This window comes from Vicugna pacos, chromosome 33 (genome assembly GCF_048564905.1).
Source record: "Vicugna pacos chromosome 33, VicPac4, whole genome shotgun sequence".
NCBI classification, from domain to species: Eukaryota; Metazoa; Chordata; class Mammalia; order Artiodactyla; family Camelidae; genus Vicugna; species Vicugna pacos.
In genome coordinates, this window is record NC_133019.1 from 19,347,660 (window position 1) to 19,360,082 (window position 12,423).

Consider the following 12,423-nt stretch of genomic DNA (forward strand, 5'->3'; position numbering starts at 1 on the left):
AATTGTGGTCTTGTCTTTACTAGAAAAGTCCCTCTAACGTTTCTTGTAAAGCCAGTTTAGTGGTGCTGAACTCTTTTAGCTTCTGCTTGTCTGTTAACCTCTATATCTACCTCAAATCTGAATGATAGCCTTGCCCTGTAGAGTAATCTTGGTTGTAGTTTTTTTCTTTTATTACCTAGAATATATTGTGCCACACCCTTCTGGCCTACAAAGTTTCTTCTGAAAAGTCAGCTGATAGTCTTATGGGAAGTCCTTTGTATGTAACTAGTTGTTTTTCCTTTGCTGCTGCTAACATTCTCTTTTATCTTTAATTTTTGCTAGTTTAATTACAGTGTGTCTTGTTGTGGACTCTATGCTTGCTGGACCTGGATATCTGTTTCCTTCCTCCATTTAGGGAAGTTTTCAACTATTATTTCTTTAAATAAGTTATCTGCCTGTTTGTTTCTCTCTTTCTTCTTCTAGGACCCCATAAGCAAATGTTAGTGTGTTTGATGTTGTCCCAGAGGTCTCCTAAACTATCCTCATTTTTTAAAATTTCTTTTTGTTTTATCTGTTCAGCTTGGGTGATTTCCACTACCCTGTGAAACCCTTCTGGGCTTGGTAATTTCTGATTTGAAAGGTTAATTATTGATTCAATTTCTTTGTAGATATTTGTCAATTCAGATTGTATATTTCTCCTTGTGTGAATTTTGGTATGTTGTGTCTTTTAAGGAATTATCCATTTAGTTTAGGTTATCGAATTTGTGGGCATAGAGTTGTTCATAATATTTGTACATTATCCTTTTAGTGTCCATGGAATCAGTAGTGATGGCCCCCTTTTCATTTCTGATATTAGTATTTTGTGCTCTCTCTCTCTCTCTCCCTTTTTTAGTTAGCTTGACCATAAGCTTACTCAGTAATCTTTTCAAGGAACCAAATTTTAGTTTCTTTTATTTTCTCTATTGATTTCCTGTTTTTGAGTTCATTGATTTCTGTTCTATTTTTTTTTTTTTTTTTTGCTCACCTTAGATTTATTTTGCTTTCTTTTCCTGGTTTCTTACAGTGAAAACTTAGATTCCTGGTTTCAGATCTTTCTTGTTCTCTAATACACACATTCAATGCTGTAAATGTTCCTCTAAGCGTTGTTTTTGCTCCATCTCACAAATTTGAAGTTGTATATTTATTGTAACTTCAAAACATTTTTAAATTTCTCTTGAGATTTCTTATTTGACCCATTTGTTGTTTAGAGGTGTGTTGTTTATTTTCCAGGTTTTGGGAATTTCTAGCTATCTTTCTGTTACTGATTTCTAATTTAAGTTCATTGGGGTCTAGAGCATACTTTATATGAGTTCTGTTCTTTTACATTTGTTAAGGTGTTTTTTATGGCCCATAATGTGTTCTGTCTTGGTAAGTGTTCCGTGTGAACTTGAGAAGAATATATATTCTGCTGTTGTTGGAAGAAGTGGTCTATAAATGTTAATTAGATCCAGTTGATTGATGACATTGTTCAGTTTAGTTATGCCCTTATTAATTTTTTGTCTGCTGACTATGTTAATTACTGGTTGATAGAGGGGTGTTGAATTCTCCAGCCATAATAGTGAATTCCTCTACATCTCCTTGTAGTTCTACCAGTTTTTTCCTAACATATTCTGATGCTTTATTGTTAGGTGCATAAACATTAGGTATTTTCCTATTTTCTTAGAGAATTGACCACTTTATCATCATGCAATGCCCCTCTACATCTCTGATAATTTTCCTTGCTCTGAATTTGGCTTTGACCGAAATTAACACAGCTTCTCATCTTTCATTTGATTAGTTTTAGTATGCTTTCTCTTTCTCCATCCCCTTTCTTTTAACCTATCTGTGTCTTTATAATTAAAGTGGGTTTTTTGTAGACAACATATGGTTCGGTCTAATTTTTTTATCCACTCTGACAATCTCTGCCTTTTAATTGGTATATTTAGTGCATTGACATTTAAAGTAGATTACTCACATAGTTTGATATCTACTATATTTGTTACTGTTTTCTATTTGTTGCACTTGTTCTTTGTTTCTTTTTTTGCTGCATTCTCCAGGTTTTAACTAAGCATTTTATATGATTAAATTTTCCCTCCTCTCTTAGCATATTAATTATACTTCTTTTATTTTTTGGTTGCCCTAGAGTTTTGAGTGAACATTTACAACTAATCTCAGTCCACCTTAAATAACATTATTCCAATAAATACAGTCTCTCATAAACTTAGGAGACAAAGTCATGCTAGAAGGAAGGGACTTGCTTCAAACACACAGCCTACCCCCCACCCCCAATTGAATCTACAGGTGGTAGCAGGATAAAGGTTTAAGCTGAGGTCTTCCAAAGAGTGTAACTGAATCTCCCACATTATTTCATGGTTGAGGAGATAGAGACCTGCCAAAACCTATCAATAAACAGGGAAAAATTGAAAGTGGACAGACCAGACAGAGATTACTAAATCTGCCATCCAGACTTGACACAGCTCAATCTCTGATCAGATTTATATGATCAGCCCCTTAACTGTGTTCAGAACACTTACATTAACCTACAGTTGGGCAAAGTCATCTACCACAAAGCCTATTTTATAATAAAGTGTTGAATATTTCATGTAATGTGTTGAATACTGTACCAAAAGTGAAAAACAAAATGGTTATATGGGTACAGAATGGTTTTAAGTGTATTGATTGTTTACCCTTGTGATGGTGTGGCACACTGCATCACAGGACAGAGTGAATATCATACAGCATATTGTTAGCCTGGGAAAAGATCAAAATTCAAAATTAGTCATATGGTTTCTACTAAATTCAGTATCACTTTTGCATATAATGAAGTCAAAAATTAAGTCAGGGATCATATGTGTGTATGTATAATTTTTAGTCAGGAGAAAATTGTGCAAGACTAATTGTCTTTCAGGCTGGGCCATTTAGGATAACATCTATTTTCTCATTAAATTAATATATTAAGGGCCATATTGAAGACCAAGAATTTTTTTCTCTACTTTCTACTTGGTGTGGGGGCACTAAAATTTAGAAGACCAATTATACACAATTCTTATAAAATTTAAACATGGATATTTGATTTAATAAAAACTAGTTAAGAAAGATCATCTGGTGTTAAATTCATTGAACAGTTACATTTTTTTCTCTGAATTTACCTGGAGGATAATATTTAATATGAAAAATCATACATTTAAGGACTTTTTAAGAACTTATTTTTATGAATAAAAAAGTCATTTCATTTTTAAACTTTTACATTACATAGAAAGGAAACATAGTTTGGTATCACTTTCCCAGTTATCATATAAACTGTCTTACTTATTATGTGTCTATAAGAAAATAAATCCTAAGATACTTTGTTATTTAAATTTAACTATTTGAGGGGGGTGGGTTTGGCTCAGTGGTAGAGCGCATGCTTAGCATGGGTGAGGTCCTGGATTCAATCCCCAGTACCTCCATTACAAAGCGTTTTAAAATTAACTATTTCAGTTTTACCCACTTCAGCTATTCCATAAATAATATTCAGCAACTGTTGTAACATAATAGAGTGAGATGTTGTACACTGATAAATGCAGAATGTTGAAGAGTAATTTTGTTTTTATAGGCAGAACTTCTAGATGCTGCTGCTGGCATCAATGTACGATTCAGATTAGGTGGTGTAAGTATGGATAAAATTTTATGTAGCAATCTAAAGCACATTTATTTGAAATTTAAAAGATGCAATTTTTAAAAACATTAACCATTTTTGCAATTAAGTTACCGTGGTCTTTGGACTTTTCCACCTACAGGTTAAATTTCCACCTGAAATATATTACAAAATTTTCACTCACAGACATATCGAAGATTTGTGTGCTAACAGCCCTAGAGATTACACAAAACTGCCCGCAAAATATGCATCTCATAATAAAAGTGATCGTCTTCAGGAAGAGGGTTATAGTGGCTGCTATCGTCGTGTGGAGAACAATGGCTGGAGGCCTGTTTCTGAAAGAGTAAGAAAATATAAATAGTAATGGGTTTGAATAGTAGATGCTTAGAAACCTATGTTTTTGAAAATTAATTTTTAGATTACTTTAAAATAGTACATCCTACTAATTTAACTGCTAAAATTTCTTAAGTTAGCTACTCTGGGGTTACTGATACACTCTGAGTACAGCATATATCTTTTTTTAACATTTGCTTTACTTTTAATAATCAGCTTTGAATCTAGGCCATCTTTAGATACTCTCTGGCACTCAGCAATTTCCCTTCTTTATAACAAAGCAAGTCTGAAGATGTTGCTGACTCTGTATTAATCCTTGGACAAGAGGTAGGGGTTCTTGAGAATAATATGACATTTTCTCTTACAGAGCTGGTAACAGCAGATATGGGTGGGAAATGATTTGGATTTTCATGGTGTTGGAAAATTTAACCTGCACTCATATGAACTGAACAGAGTGATTTTAAATATACACAGTTCCTAATGTGTATATGTGATTTGGGGGCTTTTTCTATAGATACTCTTATGTAATCTCCTGTTTGAGGAAATAATTTTTATCTAAGGATATTTGCAAGCTTACATTTTAAAAGTTAACACCATCTGGTTCTATAGCTCTAGATGTCTGTTTATATCACCTTAAGTATCTTCATTCAAATCCTCAATCTCTGGTATACAGATTGTAGAATGTATTGACTATACTAAGTTTGAAAAGTGAGAATGACCAAAGTATGAATTCATTCATTCATTCAACAAACTTTATTGCCTACCAGCCAGGTGTCAGGCTTTGTACTAGTTGCTTGAGAAACAATGGTAAAAAGAATAGTCCTTCTCCTCAAGTAGTTTGCCTTTTAATTAAGGAGACAGTCAAGTAAACAGGGTACTTCAGTACAGCGCAGTAAATATGTGCTTTAATTCGGGCAAACTCAGAGTGTTGTAGCGGGTAGCAAACTCTCCTTTTTATTTAATGTGTATGTGGTGGCGGGAGGAGGAATGAATTAGAAATAGGAAAACAGGCAACCAGTTCATATCAAGTGTCATACAGGGGGAACCACAGAGTCTTGGGACATAATGGTGAGACTTAACGTATTTTTGGAGGATGTCTATATTCCTTGAGGCTTAGAGTCTTTAAAAGTCAACAGCACCTAATGATCAAGTCTGCTCTTAGGAGAAACAGATGCTCTTAGAATATGCCTATTCATTTATTCTTTCAATAAGTACTTCTTAAATAGTATCTCAATATACTAATACTTTGTCAGGTTTTCTATGGCAGGTGCTTCCGAAGGCGCAATATTCATTCACTTAATTAGAAATGTCTTGAAAGAGTCTATCCTCTCCTCTGTTTCTATCTTGGCATATTCCTATTGAACACCCAGAAATTCTTGCCTATAGTCAGATAACCTCACAATCAGTAATTCAATATTTTGTGTATTCATTTTTCATTTTTCAATAGTTTTGGACATCTACTGAAAATGTAATGGTAGAAGACAAAAGAGAAAGTGAATTCCATTTCTCTAAACTGAAGAGGAGGCAAGATATGGAAAAGAAAAGAAAAATTAGAAAAATAGAATGGATGAAGCAAATGTAAGTTGATGAAATACTTAGACTTACTAAAGAAGTATACAGTATTTTAAGTTTTTTAATTGCTATAATTATTAAAATAAATACATGTTATTTTAAACATAAGATGAAAAATTACATGTATATTTTTAAAAATATATAGAAAGCAAATATTTAATAAATGCCTACTAGACACTGTTAATCCCTGGGATATAAATGATAGAAGACAGGTTCTCTTTGACCTTGAGGATATCGCTATATTGGAACATCAGATATTGTAAATAAGCATTTACTCTTATATATGAAGCAACTCTAATTTCACCCTCTAGACCCACTCTAGACACTTCCAAACCTTTCTTTCTCCCCTAAAGAAACTGACTTGTATGGATTACTTTAAAAGTCACTCTGGACCTATGTAATAAATATTAAAAGCAAGCCCCAAAAGAATCAAATTGTTTCCAAGTTAACTTGACTATATACAAGAACAAAGCACCAAAATATTTAATAATACAAAAAACTCCAGTACTCAAAATCATATAAAATTCACAGTTTCTACCCTATAGTAATCAATTAACAAGCATGCAAAGAAGCAGGAAAATGGATCCCTGAGAAGAAAAAATAGTATCAATAGACTTGCCAAAAATATCTTTTAAAAATGAAAATGAAAGAAAGCTTTTCATACAGACAAAACTAAGTTCTATCATCATGAACAGAACAGCAGTATAAGAAATAAAGGAAGAAAAGTGACTCTAGGTAGAAATCTAGATCCATACAAGGAATGAAGAGCACCAAAAATGGTAACTGTAAGTAAATGTAAAGAACTTTTCTAGAAATATTTATTAAATGATTATGTGAACAAAGAACTACAGAAAAAATGTAAAATCATAATTTATTATAATTTGTGCTCTTACTAAACAATATAAATCAAGAGGTATGCTCCTGCTTCTATAAAATTCACTAGGTCTAATGGGTCACTATGAATTTAAAGTCTGACAATGCAGAAACTTCATGAGCGCAGGAAAATACCTTGTCACGGTCATATCTCTTGCCACCCAGGATTGTATAACCCTACTTTTATTGAATTTTTATTATGTGCGAGTCATTGTCCTAAATGCTTTATAGGGATTTGTACTTCTAAACCTCTCAAGAATGCTATGAGGTAGTAGTGGGTTTTTTGAAGTATAGTTGATTATATTAGTTTCAAGTGTACAACATAATGATACAATATTTGAAAAGATTATACTCCACTTAATGTTATTACAAAACAATGGCTATATTTCCCTGTGCTGTAAGATATATCCTTGTTGCTTATCTATTTTATCCACAGTAGTTTGTATCTCTTAATCACCTAACCCAGTTTTTCACTTCCTTCTCCCCTCTTCCCACTGGTAACCACTGGTTTGTACTCTATATCTATGAGTCTGTTTCTGTTTTGTTATATGTACTCATTTGTTTAATTTTTTAGAATCCACATGTAAGTGATAACAGAGCATTTATGTTTCTCTGCCTGACTTCTTTCACTAAACATATTACTCTCTAGGTCCATTCATGTTTTGTGAAGTACAGAATTTCATTCTTTTTTATGGCTGAGTAATATTCCTTTGTGTTTATATAGCACATATTCTTTTTTTTTATATCACATATTCTTTATCCATTCATCTGTTGATGGACACTTAGGGTGCTTCCATATCTTGGCTATTGCAAATAATCCTGCTATGAACATTGGGGTGCATGTATCTTTTCAAATTAGTGCTTTCATTTTCTTTGGATATAAACCCAGCAGTGGAATTCGTGGATCATATAGTAGTTCTATTTTTAGTTTTTTGAGGAATTTTTGTATTGTTTTCCACAGTGGCTGCACCAATTTACATTTCTACAGAGGTTCCGTTTTCTCCACTCCTCGTCAACATTTGGTTTTTATACATTTTCTGGTAATAGCCATTCTGAAAGGTGTGAGGTGAAATCTCATTGCAGTTTTGAGTTGCATATTTCTAATGACGAGCAATGCTGAGCAGCTTTTCATGTTCCTGTTAGCCACCTGTATGTCTTCTTTGGAAAAATGTCTATTCAGGTCTTCTGTTCATTTTTTAAATTGGGTTGTTTTCTTTCTTTTCTTGATATTCAGTTTGTGAGCTGTTTATATATTTTGGATATTATTTTTGCTTTTATTTCTTTGCCTTAGGAGACAGATCCAAAAAAATATTTCTATGATTTATGTAAAATTGTGTAAAATCAAAAAGAATAAAATACCTAGAAAATAAACTTAACCAAAGAGGTGAAAACTATAAAACACTGATGAAGAAATTTGAAAATGATACAAAGAAATGGAAAGATATAATGTGTTCTTGGATTAGAGGACTTAATATTGTTAAAATGACCATATTACCCAAAGCAATCTGCAGATTTAATGGAATGCCTATCAAAATGCCCATGACATTTTTCACAGAAGTAGAGCAAATACTTCTAAAATTTATATGAAACCACAAAAGACCCTGAACTACCAAAGCAGTTCAAAGTTCAGCAATGCAATCTTGAGAAAGAAGAGAGCTGGAGGAATCACCCTCAGACTTCAAACTATACTACAAAGCTACAGTAATCAAAACAGTATGGTACTGACTGAAGAAAAGACACACAGATCAATGGAACAGAATAGAAAGCCCAGGAATAAACTCACACACCTACTGTCAATTAATCTATGACAAAGGAGGCAAGAATGTACAATAGAGAAAAGACAGTCTCTTCAATAAGTGGTGCTGGGAAAACTGGATAGCTACATGTAAAAGAATGGAATTAGAACATTTCCTCACACCATATACAAAAATAAACTCAAAGTGGATTAAATACCTAAATGTAAGACCTGAAACCATAAAACTCCTAGAAAATAACATAGGCAGAGGATGTAGTATTAAGATTACCATTATAAGGATGAAGACGTTGAGGCCCAGAAAGGTTAGGTTATTTGGCAAAGATTATACAGCAAGTAAATCACAGAAGCAAGATTCAAAGCCAGGTAGTTTGGTACTAGTCCTAGCTCTACACCATCTCTAAGGCACATCCTAATAAATGATTGTCAGATTAATAAATGAGGGAATTCTACCAAACATACAAAGAAGAACTCATACCAGTCCTTCTTAAACTCTTCCAGAAGATTGAAAAGGAGGGAATACTCCCAAACTCATTCTATGAAGCTACCATCACCCTGATACCAAAACCAGGCAAAGGCACCACCAAAAAAGAGAATTACAGACCAATATCACTGATGAACATGGATGCAATAATCCTTACCAAAACATTAGCAAATAGAGTCCAACAGCACATAAAAAAGATTATACATCATGGCCAAGTGGGGTTCATCCCAGGGACACAAGGGTGGTTCAACATACGCAAATCAATCAATGTAATACATCACATCAACAAAAGAAAGGACAAAAAAACACATGATCATCTCAATAGATGCAGAAAAAGCATCTGATAAAATTCAACACCCATTTATGATAAAAATTCTCACCAAAGTGGGTATAGAGGGAACATATCTCAACATAATAAAAGCTATATATGACAAACCTACAGCCAGCATAGTACTCAACAGTGAAAAACTCAAAAGCTTCCCACTAAAATCTGAGACAAGACAAGGCTGCCCACTATCACCACTCCTATTCAACAGAGTCTTGGAAGTCCTAGCCACAGCAATCAGGCAAGAGAGAGAAATAAAAGGGATCCAAACTGGAAAAAAAGAGGTAAAAGTGTCACTATATGCTGACGACATGTTACTATATATAGAAAACCCTAAAAGGTCCACATAAAAACTACTAGAGCTGATCAAAGAATTCAGTAAGGTAGCAGGTTACAAGATTAATGTTCAAAAATCAGTTGCATTTCTTTACACTAACAATGAATCAACAGAAAAAGAAAGTAAAGAAACAATCCCCTTTAAAATAGCACCCAAAGTAATAAAATGCCTAGGAATAAATCTAACCAAGGAGGTGAAAGACTTGTACATGGAAAACTATAAACAACTGATGAAGGAAATTAAAGAAGATTTAAAAAAATGGAAAGATATCCCATGCTCCTGGATTGGAAGAATCAGTTTTTAAAATGGTCACACTGCCCAAGGCAATCTACAGGTTTAATGCAATTCCTATCCAATTACCCAGGATATATTTCACAGAACTAGAACAAATCACAGTAAAATTTATATGGAACCACAAAAGACCTAGAATTGCCAAAGCATTACTGAAGAAGAAGAAAGAGGCTGGAGGAATAACCCTCCCAGACTTCAGACAATACTACAGAGCTACAGTCATCAAGACAGCATGGTATTGGTACAAAAACAGACATATGGACCAATGGAACAGAATACAGAGCCCAGAAATGAACCCACAAACTTTTGGTCAACTAATCTTGGACAAAGGAGGCAAGAATATACAATGGAATAAAGACAGCCTCTTCAGCAAATGGCATTGGGAAAACTGGACAGCAGCATGTAAAGCAATGAAGCTAGAACACTCCCTTACACCATACACAAAAATAAACGCAAAATGGATCAAAGACTTAAACATAAGACAAGATACAATAAACCTCCTAGAAGAAAATATAGGCAAAACATTATCTCACATACATCTCAAAAATGTTCTCCTAGGGCAGTCTACCCAAGCAATAGAAATAAAAGCAAGAATAAACAAATGGGACCTATTAAACTTACAAGCTTCTGCACAGCAAAGAAAACCATAAGTAAAACAAAACGACAACCTATGGAATGGAAGAAAATTTTTGCAAAAGATGAAACCGACGAAGGCCTGGATCTCCAGAATATATAGGCAACTCATACAATTTAATAAGAAAAAAAAAGCAACCCAATCCAAAAATGGGCAGAGGACCTAAACAAGCAATTTTCCACGGAAGAAATACAAATGATCAATAGGGACATGAAAAAATGCTCAATATCACTAATTATTAGAGAAATGCAAATCAAAACTACAATGAGGTATCACCTCACACCAGTCAGAATGGCCATCATTCAAAAGTCCACAAATGACAAATGCTGGAGAGGCTGTGGAGGAAAGGGTACCCTCCTACACTGCTGGTGGGAATGCAGTTTGGTGCAGCCACTGTGGAAAACAGTATGGAGATTCCTCAAAAAGACTAGGAATAGACTTACCATATGACCCTGGAATCCCGCTCCTGGGCATATATCCAGAAGGAATCCTACTTCAAAAAGACACCTGCACCCCAATGTTCCTAGCAGCACTATTTACAATAGCCAAGAAATGGAAACAGCCTAAATGTCCATTGAGAGCTGACCAGATAAAGAAGAAGTGGTATATTTATACAGTGGAATACTATTCAGCCATAAAAATGACAACATAACGCCATTTGCAGCAACATGAATGTCCCTGGAGAATGTCATTCTAAGTGAAGTAAGCCAGAAAGAGAAAGAAAAATACCATATGAGATCACTTATATGTGGAATCTAAAAAGAAAAAAAAAAGAACATAAATACAAAACAGAAACAGACTCAAAGACATAGAATACAAATTTGTGGTTGCCAAGGGGGCGAGGGGTGGGAAGGGACAGACTGGGAGTTCAAAATTTGTAGATACTGACAGGCATATGTAGAACAGATAAACAAGATTATACTGTATAGCACAGGGAAATATATACCAGGTCTTGTGGCAGCTCACAGCAAAAAAAAAAAAAAAAAGTGACAATGAATATATGTATGTTCATGTATAACTGAAAAGTTGTGCTCTACGCTGGAATTTGACACAACATTGTAAAATGACTATAACTCAATAAAAAATGTTTAAAAAAAGAAAAAAATAAATGAATACAACTTCAGAATAGGTTAACCTTTGAAAAGGAATACCAATGTAGGTCTTAAAATGGAAAACAAAACAAAAAAAAGCACTATACTTTAATATTCTTGGTAAGGACTGCTAACTTCTCTTTACTTGCTGAGCTCATGTTCGGTGGATACATTCATTTATTTGCTCAGACTAATGTAAGACAGAGCAGTGCTGCAGAAGGAGTCTGGCCTTGGAGTCAGATTTGAATACTGGCTCTGATACATGCATATTTACTACTTACATGATCCTAAACAATTTTGTAACTTCTCCAAGTCTCAGTTTCCTCATCCATAAAATGGGAATAAAAATAGGTGCGACCAAGAAGTTGTCTTTTTAAAGAGAATTAAAGGTAATGTATAAAATATAGCTGGCACACACAAAAAAGATGTTAATATCACTCTTCCTTTTACCTCTTCCTCTTTCGTTCCTTCTTCCCCACCCCTTCTCCTGTCCTACGAGGCATTGGCCACATGCCTTTGTAAAAAGTTCCTCTTCCAGGGTATATTTCCTCACCTATGAAACAAGTGGGCTAGTTACTTGGCCTCCAAGAGCCTTTGCCTCCGTAATTCAGTGATTTAATACTTAGCTTTTCCTTGTAACACAACAGTGTAACTTACTGAGAGGTTGATTTTGAAATGAGGCTTCTCTGATGAGTGTGGTTGATTAAGTTGCTTTGTTTTTCCCAGAAGATCCCATCACGAAGAAATTGGTTTGGATGAATTTGAATTAAATAGGGTGAAAACTTGGTTTGCTATGTAAATAGTTTCACATCAACAATATATGTTAACTGCATCTACTAGTAGCCGCCTGTTCACCTGTTTCCGAGGATTACGTCCCCTCTCCTTTCCTCTGTGTAGGTACTATGCAGGAAACCTCGAGGCCAAGTCAACAAACCATGACACTCTGGGTTTAATTCACACAGCAACCAAAGGGCTAATAAAAGCTATCGAAACTGGTGGAATAGATTCTGTGATGGAATGGGAAGTGGATGAAGTGCTGAACTGGACCAACACACTCAACTTTGATGAGTAATTTCACGTTGCTATTCTTGGGCAG

General features: G+C 34.3%; 1 protein-coding gene across 11 annotated transcripts in view; it reads left to right on the forward strand.

Annotated features, from left to right (window-relative positions):
- C33H11orf65 (chromosome 33 C11orf65 homolog) overlaps positions 1-12,423 on the forward strand; it is a 258,094-nt gene that overhangs the window by 53,220 nt on the left and 192,451 nt on the right. For 3 of the 11 annotated variants that reach the window (XM_072953899.1, XM_072953894.1, XM_072953897.1), the window contains 4 exons: positions 3,593-3,646; positions 3,777-3,977; positions 5,415-5,545; positions 12,225-12,395. The exons of 7 other annotated variants lie outside the window; for them this stretch is intronic. In XM_072953899.1, the coding sequence (XP_072810000.1) occupies positions 3,593-3,646; positions 3,777-3,977; positions 5,415-5,545; positions 12,225-12,395 (557 nt within the window). The remainder of the gene's footprint in view (positions 1-3,592; positions 3,647-3,776; positions 3,978-5,414; positions 5,546-12,224; positions 12,396-12,423) is intronic. One more of the 11 variants, XM_072953896.1, reaches the window with a different exon arrangement.